This window comes from Pan paniscus, chromosome X, assembly GCF_029289425.2.
Source record: "Pan paniscus chromosome X, NHGRI_mPanPan1-v2.0_pri, whole genome shotgun sequence".
NCBI lineage: Eukaryota > Metazoa > Chordata > Mammalia > Primates > Hominidae > Pan > Pan paniscus.
In genome coordinates this window covers 85,613,871-85,629,248 of record NC_073272.2, presented here as the reverse complement: position 1 = coordinate 85,629,248, position 15,378 = coordinate 85,613,871, and the positions used below count along the sequence as shown (strand labels likewise).

General features: G+C 39.6%; 1 protein-coding gene across 2 annotated transcripts in view; it reads right to left on the bottom strand.

The window, feature by feature from the left end:
• DACH2 (dachshund family transcription factor 2) overlaps positions 1–2,237 on the bottom strand; it is a 673,465-nt gene extending 671,228 nt beyond the window's left edge. Inside the window, exon 1 of one of the 2 annotated variants that reach the window (XM_034950560.3) lies at positions 1,580–2,237. In XM_034950560.3, coding sequence (XP_034806451.1) covers positions 1,580–2,067 — 488 coding nt within the window. In that variant the 5' untranslated portion in view covers positions 2,068–2,237. The remainder of the gene's footprint in view (positions 1–1,579) is intronic. The other variant, XM_055106836.1, reaches the window with a different exon arrangement.
• Positions 2,238–15,378: the final 13,141 nt, after the last annotated feature.

Below are 15,378 nucleotides of genomic sequence, written 5' to 3'. Positions count from 1 at the left end.
GAGGGAGCTGTTATCCTTTGTGTTTTCAGGCCATCTATCTTCCTTAAGAAAAGCTGATATAATAAACCAGCTTTGTAAGCCCTAAATATGAATCAGGTAGGAGTTCTCACATAAATAGTTTTCTGTTTAATTGCTTGAACACAGAAAAACACTGCTCAATTGAAGAAAAGAAAGAAGAAGGAAAAAGCTTCCCTTGTAAGTTCTGCAGCATTATCTTATTGCAGCAGTAAGCAACAGTTTGCCTACAAGTTGTCAGTATCATTCAACTATACATGGCAATTTGGATTTTACAACAGATGTGGCAAACTGTTACAGTTTTAGTTCACAGACCCAGAGATTTTATGATTTAAAGTTCATTTTGAGAAAGTTGTTGGTTTTTAATTTTATTTTTGCAAAATAATAAGCAGCAGTGCTGTTTTACAACAAAATCCTTTGCTCCTTTTAACCACGTGATGGTGATTTTTGTGCCAAATCTGTGCTTTCCTGAGATGTTACCAAACTGGAGATGGAATAAACACTAGAAGACTAATTCACAGGCGTTTAAAAAGTCAGATAATCTTGAGTATACTTTTTTTCTTTTTAAACTCAGAAACATTGAACACAATTTGCTTCTCATATACAAATGGACATTTATTCACTAGTGTACTTCTAAACTGTGATATGAAGGAGGTACACTTACAACCAGGGAAGCTGGCCATCATCATTTAAGGAATTCTGTCTTTAAGGGAATGGGATCCTTCCAACTGTTTGCCTGGAAGAGCTGAGAGCATCCTCTCTAGAAATCTGCCAACTTGTACACCAACCTCCAATCCAGTCCCAGCCACAGGGATTCATGCCCCACATTGCCCTCTGCAGATAACCCAAAATGGACGATCCCAGGAAAGTGATATTTGTCGTCGTCCTTTTGTAAAAATAGTATCCATCGACTTTCCTGTATCGTGTACTGGGGAGCTTTGCGCAGCAAGCATGAGCATACGTTCTCACGCGCACTTGCACACATACACACCAACACCACCACAAACAACACCACACACCCCACACATTCTCACAACAAACACACGGGATGGGGATCGAATCACCCTCTGGGATGGATTCTAGACTTCCCACCCCCTGCATGCCCCAAATGCTGTGTTCTGGCTTGCCAGCTTAGGAGCCCAGTTTACAGCTCAGCCAGCCCCCAGAGAAAGCCCTTGGTATCCGTGTTCAGAAGAAAACCTATCCGACCCGTGCGGCCACAAAAGAGCAGGAAAGAAAACCAAATAGAGAAATTAACAAATAACCACGAACAGCCAAAAGCCATGCAAGATATGGGCAAAAGGCTGGAAAGTTTCAATAGAGGACTGCAAACTCAAGTTTGCGGGACTTTTTTAGACCCAAGCCCTTGCACTGAGCGTGGACTAGAAGGCACCAGCATTAATGAAAGCTTCTAGTCCTCTTTCCCCACCGATTTACAGCGTGAAGAATAGAGGCAAACTAGTTAAGACTCACTCTACAAACAAAGTTGGATGAGGGTGGTGAGGCATGCAGAAGAGGCCAAAGGGGTAAAAGAAGTGGGAGAGCCAAGAAACGAGTGTCTCACCTGGCATTGGTGCAATCGGTGAACAAAGTTTCGAAGTCTTTCCTGGTGATGAGTTTGCAGCGGTTTACCCCGGGCTGGATGGCCCCCAGCCCGCGGAGGATCCGGACCTGCTCAACAGTACACACCACGGGGGATATATCCAGTCTCTTCAGCTTGGTGTACACAGTGTGCAAGCCTCCCACCAGGTGCTTGAGAAAAAGATCAAAGACTTGCGGCAGGCAGATCAGTTCCTGGCCGTCCATCAGGAACGAAGCCACCTTCATCCCGTGCATGTCGACCATGCGGCACTCGTTGGTGTTGGTGTTGCCGCTGCCGCCGCCTCCGGCACTGTTGCTGTGGTTATTAACCATGAAACTACTGATCATATTAGGAGTAAGACGAGGGGGCTCTCTGGGAGTCGAGTACAGGGGTTCGGCCCGGAATAAGCCCCCCGGGACGCCGGCGCCGCTGGAAGTTGCAGAGATCACTGGAGATGCGGAGACAGCCATGGTCACTCTGTCTCTATCGTGGGTCCTCCGGCCCTCGCTTTCTCGCCCTGACTCCTCTAGATCCCCTCGCACTCACTCCCTCACTCTCGCTCTCTCTGGCGCGCTCTCGCTGGCTCCGAACTGTTCGCAAGTCTTCAGCAGCCGGCTCACGCTCAAGCTCAACAAACAGTGAGCAGCCCGGACCCGCTGCGGCCCCAGACCCCACCCCCACCACACCCCCTCCGGAGACTGGCAGCGTCCCACAGCCAATGGGCCCCACCCCTTCTGCGCCCGAGCGCTCCGAATGGCTGCCGCTGGCGAGGAGGTGGAGACTCCCTGGCCGGCGTCCGACTACCTGAGTGGGTTCAGGCTCCACCGAGAACAGAGATCCAGTCCGAGAAGGGGGCGGTGTGGTGCCTCTGCTTCTTGCCTCTCTGCCAGACGAGAGAACTCCCAAATGTCACGCAGAGTTCTCAAAGTGGCCTATGCTGTGAACCCATCCGCTCCGCGCTCCGCGCTCCGCTGGTGTCGGGGTGGAAACGCAAAGCGCGACTCCTGAACGTGCCTCCCCATGCCCCTTCCGCCACCTTACACCGGGTTAGATCGTGGAAAGTGAGGTGGCAGCTCCGATTCCACTTGCGCATCTCTCCCAAACTCTGCGGGGGCTAATAGATGGCTTCGCCTAGCTTCCGGGAGAAAGACGCTGGCGAGTTCAGAAGTAAACAGCTCAGCCCTTTAGCCCACCTAAGCGCGCTTGGTGTAAATTTTCCCCTACCCAGCGCGCAGAGGAACAAGCGTCCGAGATCATACTCAGATCAGAGTCCTGGTTGCTAACTCGCACTGACATTCAGGAAGCGTAGTGAGCCTGTGAACACTTTGGGAAACAGAGAGACTTGCTTTGTGGGTGGCAGATGGACGCCTCATTTTATGGCACTTCCGCCACTGTCCTGGAACAGACTTGTCTGTGTCCCCGTCCCTTAGTGTCGAGATTGCCCTGGCCCTACTCCCCGCTAAAATTGATAGGAAATGTTTGTTTAGGACTCAAAACAGTCATCACGGAATATGAGGAAAGGGCGAGGGTTTGCATTCTTGAACGTGCATTTTCCTTCCTCTTCCATTGGCTTTGAAGGTCCAGTGATTAGAGCTCCAGTCCTAAACAAGATTCCACTTCCCCCACTCATCAAGTGTCCCAAACGTACTAAGAGCTTATAGAACAAAATGTCTAAGCAGGGTACATTCCAGGGAAAAGGAATGGTCTTTTCCACACAGCATATGGTGGTTAGATCGCCTTAGCAAAGTTGTTTTTGTTTGTTTTGAGACAGATTCTCACTCTGTCGCCCAGACTAGAGTGCAGTGGCACAATCTCGGCTCACTGCAGCCTCCGCCTCCGGGGATCAAGCGATTCTCCTGCCTCGGCCGAGTAACTGGGACAACAGGTGCGCGCCACCATGCCTGGCTAATTTATGTATACATATACATATATATACACACACATATACATATATATACATATACATATATATACACACATATACATATATATACTTTTTTTTTTTTTGTAGAGACAGGGTTTCACCATATTGGCCAGGCTGGTCTCGAACTCCTGACCTCGTGATCTGCCCTCCTCGGCCTCCCAAAGTTCTGGGATTACAGGCGTGAGCCACCGCTCCTGGCCTAGCAAAGTTGTTTTAAGACTCCTTGTCAAGCTATTCATTCTCTAAAACCAAGATATTTCCTTTCCTGTGCTCCTCTTCTCTAGAGGCTGTTAGTTATTCATAAAGTGAAATCCAGGTTTCGTTTCTTTACAAAACGTTACCAACTACATGGCTTATGGTAACTTCTCTGATATTCTTCTAAAATATAAATAATGTTGGAAACTTACTGAATTTTATTCAGCCCTAGTTGTACTTAGCAGGATCAACGAGAAATGTGTGGGTTCTTTTTGCTCCCTTATTTAGTTACAGATACCCTAAATTGGATTTTTCTGCCTCTTTCTACAACATATTTTCTTCTTTTCTCATTTCATCAACCAGGTTTAAGAACTGCCCTTTGAATCTCTTCATACTGTTTCAATTTCAAATTGTACAGGGTTAAAATGCTAAGAAGTTGTGATGATCATTGCTTTCAAAATGCAGTGATATGACTCTAACATAATAGATTGGGATATAGGCAGCCACGAGACATTTTTAAAAGGCATCAAAATGTTTTTGCTACATCGATACTGTTGTGGGAAGAAAGTAATAAGGGGCAAAAAAAGGACAATTGAGAAGAAATAGCAGAGGCAGAAAACGCCTCAACCAAAAGTAGAAGTATCAAAAAAGAATAAAACAGCACTGACAGAAATGTTTGTATTTACCAGTTTTTAAAAAGAGAAATCCCAAATTGTATTCAACAGGTGTTTTGACTGAAATGGCTGTTAAACTATCTGTTGAAATAGCTTGCCTCTGATAACTTATTGTGATTGAAATTTCCAGGTGAATAAGTTTGGCTGTAAAGGATGTTTTTTTTTCAAATGGCTCTAATTACGTTAAAAATCCTAAGGCCAAGCTACCCCTTGTATGTAGCTGTGCCCACATTATCAAGGCCTTTTTATTTGCAGAGCAATTTGGGGTTTTCAGCAATAAAACATTGCACAGATATTTTGATGTTTCAAATTTAAGAAATCTGAAATATAAAAAAAGGCAGATTATTCATTCATGCTGTAATCAGTAATTGTGAAATTGAAGAACAGACATACTTTGACAACTTTAGAAAAGGCACAAATTAAGTCATGTGTTTAATGAGATGTATCAGGTTTACAGTAATATTTTAATTATTACTAGAGATTACGGTTCTATTTCTAGCAGAAATACTAGAGACTCAAATTGGCCATTGATCATTGAAAGGTTAAAGTTCTTTGGAAGCTTTCAACACGCAAAACACCCTCGGTTTCATTATTTGAATTCCTTCTCATTGCAGTCTTCTAGATAAACTTGGTAGCGTTCTTAAGTAACACATGCAATTTAAACATTTAGTCGTTTAGATCTAAGAGAGCAGGTTTTGTCTCCTTTTTTCTTGACTTTTTGATTATTCTATTTTTTATCACTACTATTTCTACTATTACTATCAGTGCTTTGAGATTGAGACAATCAATTTTACACAGAGGGTTTGTTTTTGTCCCTTTCTGATTTTAATGTCTTCCATAAGCCAAACATACTTCTAAACAGGGCTAGGTTTCTACAAGACCAGAGGAAGCCTTTCACATCAACACCCTGTAAGTTTGGAATTGCTTGATGCAATATAAAATCATAAAAAGGTGGCAGTAAACAGAGTACCCTTGGGAGATGACTCTCTATGGAGAGAGGCACTGCATTAAAACTAAGAAAATACTCAAGGTTTGTGAATTAATACAAGACAGGAGCCAACCACTGCAACAAATAACGACAAAATTAGTATAAGCAGGTACCATATCTCATCAGAAGAAGTTCTAATTCCAGTGGAATGATTTGGGGCCTAAGTGTAGTTTCCCATACACTGAAATGCTGTAAACTTCCATGACTTAATTAACAATTTACATTTTATCTTAATTCATACTCAGTTTGGAGGGGAGGGTGCTCATCTGTGATTTTAGGCAAAATATTCTACTTTGACACTGTCAGTAAAATGCAAGTACCATTTTAACTAAAAATTAAAAATACATATATTGGCAAGCTTATGCAGCACTGCAAAATATCCAGAACTATTTGAAGGGACTGGTTTTCAGATCAGGCATTCAAGTAAATCCCAAGGTAATAAATGGAATTATTTGAAACCCTCAGCCAACTGAAGTTACAACCTCGAATGTGGCGGCTAATCACAACCTCCCAGGAGACCTCTAAGGTTCACTTTTAAGTAAACAATAAAAGGAAATTGGGCAAGACAATAAATGTAAAATGAAAGCCTTCATATAACTGAGAATTTAAGTGATGAAAGCCTATAGCTATGTATGCATGTATACCCCATTAGGAAACTGGTTATACGATTATCTATAACATCATTTTTTTCATTCAGTTACAATGTTAAATTGAAGATGAATTCCAAGGGAGGCAAAGGTGGAGAAAGGGGACCAGCAGAGCATCAAGAGAATTGGTCAAAACCCAAAGAGTAACAGTTAAAATCCAATACTTAAAGGAAAGATGAACATTTTCTAACTGAAATATAAAAAATAAGCTTTCAAATTACCTTATAAAGTATAAGCGCTTACCAACTTTTAAGATATGCTATTTCATACTGCACTCTCCTAAAGGAGAAGGAAACATGTCGTCTTAAATTCCACCTATGTCTCTCAATGTACTGTTCCCTTTTAAATCTTGGGCTTTTAACTGTTCAAATTCAAGCTATTTTAACTTCAGCTGGTCTCCCACTGCTACTTAATGTCCTTTTATTCATTTCGTTGACTCCCTATTGAATTCCCTGTAGCAGCTACTCCAAACCTTTCCTATTCTTTGCAAGTCACCCTTCCCCTCACTCTCATTAGCTACTGCCTCCAACTTCTCTATGATTTTATCACAAAGTTATTTGACAGGCGTTCCCTCCGCCTCCCTTCTCCCCTCCTAAAAGGATTTTTGCATCTTCTCTCTTAAAAAATAAAAAGCCTCCTCCACTGCTTCCATTGATGTTCTTCATTCCTTTCTTTCACGTCGTTCAAGTGACAAATCTGTTTTATTCCCACCTCTCTATTTTGCATCTCCAGTCTCTCCCTCTCTACTTGCTCTTTTCACCTTTTACTATATAAAATGTTCAAGGCTATGAATCCTTAAGACAAATCAAAACTGTCTACTCTAAAAACAGTTCTCAGAGTGTGGTCCCTAGGTCACCGGCATCAGCATTACCTGGATGCTTGATAGACATGCAAACAGTTTGGCCCTACCCAAGACCTGCTGAATTAGAACCTCGGGGTGAGGCTCAGCAACCTGCATTTAACAAAGCCCCTAAGTGATTCCATTGTAGGTGGAAATTTGAGATCCACTTGCCCTGAAGTTACCATCTTTGCACAAACTTTTTGAAAATCTACAATTTTTTCTCTTGTGTCTTCACCTTTAGCAATTTTATTTCTGCTTGCCACTTGGCTGAAACTAATCTACCAGAGATGATTACTGACCTCCTAAATGCCGAATACAAAGTTGTTTTCTAAATCTTCATCCTTTGATATTCTGAAGCTTTTCACACTGCTGACATCCTTTTTGAACCCCTAACTTTTGTTTTAATGACTTTCTAACAATCTGTTTCTCCTCTTTCATACACAGCTTTTCTTTTTCATGCCCTTGATCTTGACCCTGAAATGTCAAAAACCCTAGTGTCTACACTCTTACTTGTGACAATTTCATGAACTTTCCAGTCTATAGCACCACCAACAACTCTTTTACAGATTACCTCAAATATTATTTCTAGCTCTCTTGAAACTCTCCTGTAGAATTGGACGTCTCCACTTTGATGTCCTATGATCACCTCAAACTCAACATGCCCAGAACTGAATTAATTCAGTTTTGAATTAATCCTTATCTTATCCTCTTCAAATCTGGTCTTTATTTTCCATTTCTGATATTTCTAAATGCTTTTTCCATGCAGCAAGTCACCTGAAATGGGAACTGGAGAGACCTCTTTGATTTCTCTCTATCCATTTTACTCCCATTCAATTAATCACTAAGTTTTGCGATTTCTCTCTCAGCAATATCACTCCCTTCCATTCCTTTCCATTCCCAATGCCACCACCTTGGGTTTGTTCATTATGTGTTCTTTGGATACCATTACAATAATTGCCTCTTAATCTCCCCACTTTCTGGCATTTCCTCTTCCAGTCTATATACCAGTCTATATAGATTATTTTTTCTAATGTTTCACTGTATTTATTAGAAATACTCATCACTACCCCACTGGCTACCAGATAAATTCCAAACTCCTTAGACTGACCTTTAATTCTTCTTTGATTTGTTTTTTTTTTTTTCTGTTTGTTTGTTTGTTTTTTTGACAGAGTCTCACTCTGTTGCTCAGGCTGGAGTAAAGTGGCATGATCTCGGCTCACCACAACCTCCACCTCCCAGGTTCCAGCGATTCTCCTGCCCCAGCCTCCCAAGTAGCTGGGACTACAGGCGTGCACCACCATGCCCGGCTAATTTTTGTATTTTTAGTAGAGACGGGGTTTCACTATGTTGGCCAGGCTGGTCTCGAACTCCTGACCTCGTGATCCACCCACCTTGGCCTCCCAAAGTGCTGGGATTACAGGCGTGAGCCACCGCGCCCGGCCAGTGATTTACCTTTTTATCCTTTCCTCCAGTACTCTTTGACATGTTGCCTGTGCACCAATAAATGAGTATTACTTTCTACTATTCTTAAACTTCTTATACCTTCCCATCTGAGTGCTAATGCTCATGTCATTCTTTTACCATAGGATATGTTGGTGCACACCTCCTCATCTCCACCCACCCAAATCCTAACCACACTTTAAAAAGGAAGTCTAATTCAGCTCCAGGAAGACCTCCCTCATTTCCTTTTTTCAGCAAGAAATGGGCTTTCACTCTTCTGATCTCTTATTGCACATCATGCATCTCTTAAGGTAGTTAAAACATGCTTCCTTGTAGTGCAAGTTGTTTGCAACTTAGTCGTAGGCTCTCTCCTAGAATAAGGTTTAGTCAGGTAAGAGATTATGCATATCTCAGTCAATATACTTCAAGTGCCAACCACTGTTACTGACTCACAGTATGTGCCCATACATGTTTATCTAATGAATAAATATGTGATTATGATCTATAACCTGTTGTTCAACATAAATGTTTGTTATCATTAATTCTGAGGCAGGTCCTAAGAGGTTGGTGTGCATAAAATATTTATTTTTTGTTAAAACAATGATGATTTTTGTTTATTGGTAGTTTCTGGATCTTTTTAGTGATGACTGGCTTCTCAGATTAATAATTATTTTAATTTTTATTTAAGCATTCATTTCCTTACAAAACTTAAGTGTGATATATTTATATTACATTATGTTTGCTTCCCATGAACCCTAAGGAATTTACTTGTTACCAATCTGCAATGAATATATTACAAAATTATAATGAAACATATTTACATCTCTGTTTGAAATCTCATTAATTTTTTTTATTCTACATGTTTTGTTTTAGGTAAGGGTATCTCAATAGAGGAAGTATGTCATTGAGATAATTATTTCAAATCATTGCTGGGAGCTGATAAAACTGCACACAGCTAATGTGTAAATTTACTATTGTTTGCAGAATAACCAGCTCTGACTTGAGGAAACAGGGAGAAATTATAACCCTTCTGATTATGGATAGGAGAAAAATAGGTACTTTTCTCTGATAGGGAAAATACACTGTCAGTGCGATCAGAACACTAGGCAATTTTTGCTTTTTGTTGTTGTTATTGTTTTTCCCCTACAAAAGTTGGGTAAAGAAAGCAAGAAAGATAATAATTGTGTAGTTGAAAATATAGGTAAGGCCTTCTCTGAGTTTTGCTGAAATAATCCAGATAGAACGACTGAACCATTTGGCTGAATTCATATAGATAAGCAACACTTCATCACCAAGCCAACAAAAAGTTGACAATAAACTTCCAGTAATATGTGTATAGGCCACCTGAGGGTTGAGTTGTGTAAAATGTTCAATATTTATAATAAAGTTACTGTAATAGTATTTATATAACTGACATCTGTTGAATGCTTACTTGGTGCAGGCATTATGCTGAAGACTTTCTAAACACCTTCTTATTTAATTTTCATGATAGTTCTGTGAAGTAGATTCCATTATTATCCCCATTTCTGAGATGAAGAAATTAAGGCTTAAAATAATTAATATGTCCAAGGTCATACAGATATAAAATAGCTGAGCTGGAAATACATTCAAATATGAATTTAGAAGCCAAATCTTAACTACTACACTATATGTATACTTTCTTTAAAAAAAAAAAAAAACTGCTCTACACTAAATTTCTAAAGTTTGATGGTTTTTTTTTTGAGACAGAGTCTCGCTCTGTCACCCAGGCTGGAGTGCAGTGGCGCAATCTCTGCTCACTGCAAGCTCTGCCTCCCAGGTTCACCCCATTCTCCTGCCTCAGACTCCTGAGTAGGTAGGATTACAGGCGCCTGCCACCACACCCGGCTAATGTTTTGTATTTTTAGTAGAGACAGGGTTTCACCATGTTAATCAGGATGGTCTCGATCTCCTGGCCTCGTGATCCACCCACCTCGGCCTCCCAAAGTGCTGGGATTACAGGCATGAGCCACCGCACCCAGCCTAAAGTATTTTTTTAAAATTTGGTGTTTTAAATGTAAAGTTGTATCTTTAATAAAGAAGACAGGAAAATTAATAAATTGGGGAAGGTTTGTATCATTAGGAAAAAAAAACTCTGTTTGTCTGAATCTTAGATAAAACAATTATCTTGGCTTTAGAGCCATATGATTGACTCAGTCTCCATATGGTGGCACAAATCATAAATTGCAGGTTTAAGGTTTTTGGAAATGTTAATAAAACAACTTTCAATGTTTACATTTATAATATCGAAGTTCTGAGTTGAGAGAAAATGACACGAAAACATATCTGTACATTCCAAACTGTTGAGAAACTTATGACATGTCCAAAACTTGCCTTACATTCAACTAATGAAGAGGAGTGCTTGACGAAAATGAAAATAAACTGAAGACATACCATTGCAGTATGAGCAGTACTTGTACTTTTTGTTTCTTTACAGTTCAATGCTTTATTCATTGATTGCTGCCCAATTAGGACTCACACACTACAGTAAACTCTTCACAACCACAAGATCCCTTTGGGCCAACATTTAGTTATTCCTCTCTGAGAAAGCAGTCTAGCAGAGTGGTTAAGGAAGTGGAAACTGGCCAGACTGCCTGTGTCCAAAGTCTGTCTCCCCAGTTTATCACCTGGGTGATCTTGGGCAAAATATTTAACCTCTTCATGCCTCAGTTTTCTGATCTATAAAATTGGAATAAATAATAATAGTATCTTCCTCATAGGGTTCTGTGAGATTGCAAGAGTAAATGTATACAGCCGAACATATGTAAATTGCTTAAAATAGTACCTGTCGCAGGATAAGGGCTATTCCTGTTAACTAGTATCACTTAGCTTTTAATGGGTTTTTCAAATTTTAGTTTCAGTATATACAAATTGTAACTCTGTCAACTGGAAATAATTATAAAAGAAAGGAGGATGCTGACAAGTAGTAGTAGAAAAGGGAAGAGGGTAGGAGGGAAAAGCCAGCGTATACATTTCTGCAATGCAGGCTTGGGGAGATACAAGAAGTAGAGGGAAAGTAGCCCAGGCCTTACAATCATATTCAGATGTCTGGGAGTAGAGAGAGAACCAAGATGCTGGCAAGAATATCTGACAAACATGTTTCATAACAGCTAAATAGGATCACTTTAAAAAAATTAGCGCAAACATTGTTTCATCTTTAACTTCCAGGGATCTATGCCTCTCTGGGATCTTTGGCTTGAGAGAACAACTCTGTGTCATAACACATGAAAGATCTTGAGTATTTGAATGGTGGACTAGACACAGAGGAGCACTGCTACCACCTACTAATGTGCATACCACCAGCATTAAAGTGAAACAAGGTGATAAGCCTGTCCTTGAAAAGGAGAGGGGAGAAAGAAGGAAATCCTGAGCAGTTTCTCATGACAAAGTATGACAAATAAACACTGATTGTACAGTTCTCCGTGTTGGTCATTTAAAATGTTGGGGAAAAGCCATGGTAAGTCTGTTAATGTGCCAGAGTCATTGTCTCAGTTTAGTGCATTGAAAAAAAAAGATAACAGCTTTGTAGGTACACTCATGGGCTCAATCCTTCCAAATCTGGATCCCTAAAACTGTAAGTTTCTCGCAAATGACTTCTCCTATTAGAAATTTTGAGGAACTTTACCTTCATGATTGAAGAAGGACTTAACTTCACTCCTTACCTACTTTATCACATATAGACGATTTCCACTGATATCAGAAGACATGATAGTATCACTGCATACATATTCAGGATAAAATAAACATGTTGCTTGGCTTTTAATTTATGGTAAAGAATTTTTTAAAATATCTTCTCCAGGAACACGTTATATCAAAAAGGAGGCCTACGTAGATCCATCACCTGAGCACTTGCTTGTTGACTAGGTCTCATCTTGTTCATCTACCCTTCAACTACTTGGTTTTAATTCATCCTATGCATGAAAATAAACAGGTAGCCTTAGTTTGTGCTGTACTACTCCACACTGTCTGTATTCCAGCATAGTGCTGATTTTATAGACATAACAGAATGATCAATTTTGTCTCTGAAATTCCACCCACACATTAGTTTTCCCCGGTTCCTATCCACTATTTGTTCTCACAAACAAATTTAACCCAACAGCCACCTGGAGACCCCTAGCGAAATAGGCAATAGAGATAGGAGAATTATTTGTCAGAGAGAGCTTTTGCCTAAAATTCTGCTTCTCCTCTACCCAGTTCCAATATTCCAGTCATCTCCATCAAGTGTATAAATCTATTTGAAGACGCAAAAAAGCAATACATATGCCTGGTCCATAAAAGAATTCAATATTCAATAAATTTCAAAGTTAAATGTAGCACATGGAATATTGTTTAATGTCTTAACTTGCCCAGGTGCTGAAGAAGTAGAACAGATAATATTGAGAGTGGATTAGAAAGCCAAGGAGAGCCTGGTATATATAAATTACATAAACTGTAGTATATTCTTCACTAGAATTTTCTGTAAATTATATACAGCACATGTTTCTGGGTATAGTAATTTATAATAGATTGTAAGAGAAGTAGGACAATTAACAGGAAATAGAACTCCAGAAAGAAGGTGGTTTAAATAATGGAAAGCTGATCTTTGCACCTTTACAATTAGGTGAATTTTATACTCCCGAAAACAAGTAGAGAAGAAGATAAGAAAGTGAGCCCCCTCCTTTTGCCAACTAGAATGCTAATTTCTTCTTTGCCTACACTTAGACCATTCATTTTCTCTTTCTAAAAGTGATTATGAAGATAACTTCCTCTCAGAACCAAAAAGAAAACCATGGGTTATGGTATGGAGTTTGGATGATGTTATTGAAAGCAATTTGACTGTAGCTTTGGCTTTCCTAATATTATTGAAATCAAATCCAGTTTAGTGGAAGCCTTCAAGGTAGGAGAAATAGTGTCTTACATTTTAAGAAATACGTCCCTTGTCACCTCCACTGACCTACACTGAATAGAATGATTTGTGTTTAAAAATTGATTCATCTATACAATACTGAGTTGAGCCAGATACCAAGCCAGGGCACTACGTGGGGCCTATGGGAAGGCAGAAAGAATGATTATCTAAAGTAGTGATGCTAACTTAAGGAATGTGTTTTCTTTCTGAGACATCCTGCTTCTAGACTGACATCCTGCTTCTAGACCAGCATCCTGCTTCTAGACCAACATCCTTACTCCAGCCTGCTCCCAGGCCTGACCCCAATGAATCATCATATTTTCTTCTCACTACTGTTCTACAAATCACCTCCACTCCAGTCAAACTATTACAGTCTATGTCCTCTAATCCTGCATTTCCAAGCCTTTGTGTGTGCTGTTTCTCTACCTAGACTCCCCTCTGCCTAAAATTCTCTATCTCTCAGCTTATCAAAAGCTATCTTTGGCCGGGCTTGGTGGCTCATGCCTGTAATCCCAGCACTTTGGGAGGCCGAGGCGGGCGGATCGCGAGGTCAGGAGATAGAGACCATCCTGGCTAACATGGTGAAACCCCGTCTCTACTAAAAACATAAAAAATTAGCGTGGTGGCACGCGCCTGTAATCCCGGCTACTCGGGAGGCTGAAGCAGGAGAATCACTTGAACCTGGGAGGCGGAGGTTGCAGTGAGCAGAGATAGCGCCACTGCACTCCAGTCTGGGCAACAGAGGTAGACTCTGTTTCAAAAAAAAAAAAAAAACTATCTTCCAAAATAGTTAGTTACTTAGTATGCCTTCAAGTTTCACTGACTGCTGTAAGCAGAGGTGACCTTACCTTCCCCAGAAACCCAGAGAATACATTTCCCTGATAAAAATGTCTTGTTTTTCAGGATCAACAATTAGACAGCAAATATTTGTTGCGTTCCTACTACATATGAGACATTCATCAGCATTGTACAGAGTATGTGATTAAGTGCTGAAAGCTGTGCAGTTCTAGGAGTAAAAAACGACTGGCCACCTCAGAAATATATAATTAAACAACATATTTAAATTAATGCAATTTTGCTCAAAAGCTCATATTTCTTAGGCAGTCTTTTAAAGAGGACTTCAAATCAGTGTGATATTAATATCCCAAGAGGATTGTATTTCAGTGTGGATCAACACTTTTTACTCAAACTTAATTTTTTTGTTTTTAAATAAAACGGATGAATTCAAATGTCTGCATATCAACATGAAAATGATCCCATCTTCTGCATAATTGAGTATTGTATTAATGTGTGCATAATGTAAAATCAATAAATAATTAACTGCTACTGATTGTAATTGAATGTTTTCTTTTTTTATAACTTTATTGTCAGCCATGATAAAAAATCTGAATATTTATACTGCACTAAATTAATTAGTGTGTCATTTCTATTACATACATCAGCAGTCAAATAATGCAGTAACATCTGTTTTTAATGTTTTAAAAATAGGCTATCCCTTATTAAGTAAAATAGGGAGTTACTGGAAATGTTTCCAGTAATTGGTGATTATGGCAGTATCTTCAAAAAGATCTAATAAAGTCATTTATATTTCCTCCAATTACTACATTTTAATCCACTGTCAATTATGAGTAACAATATGTAGACATAAACTCTTCCTTTCTGTGGAAATAAATTATGAATCTCTTTTGTTGCATTGCTTTATAACAATGAATACTTATCAATTAGCAATGATAGGCTATTCCTCAACCACACTTTTGCAGAGAGTAAACATGTAAATATAGTGTAATTGGGTCAAAAAAAGTCAAACACTGGAGAATTTTATGTTGAAAGCCAATTTGTATTAATTTAACTATATTTTGTAATCAGTCCTTTCACGAAAGTCATATTCATTTATTTTGTAAGTATACAAAGCAAACAATGATGAAGACATTCTCACATGGAATTATTTGATATGGTCAATGAGACACTGTATTTCGGAAGTGACAAAAAAGTTCTTAACTGAGGTAAGGTGCCACATTTAGCAAATAAAAATACAAGATGCAATATTTAGAATATACAAAAGATTGTTCGTTGCTGATCTGAAATTCAAATTTAACTGGGCTTCCTGTATCCTAATTTGCTAAATCTGACAACCCTAACAGGGAGAATCAGGGAAGGCTTCTCAAGATA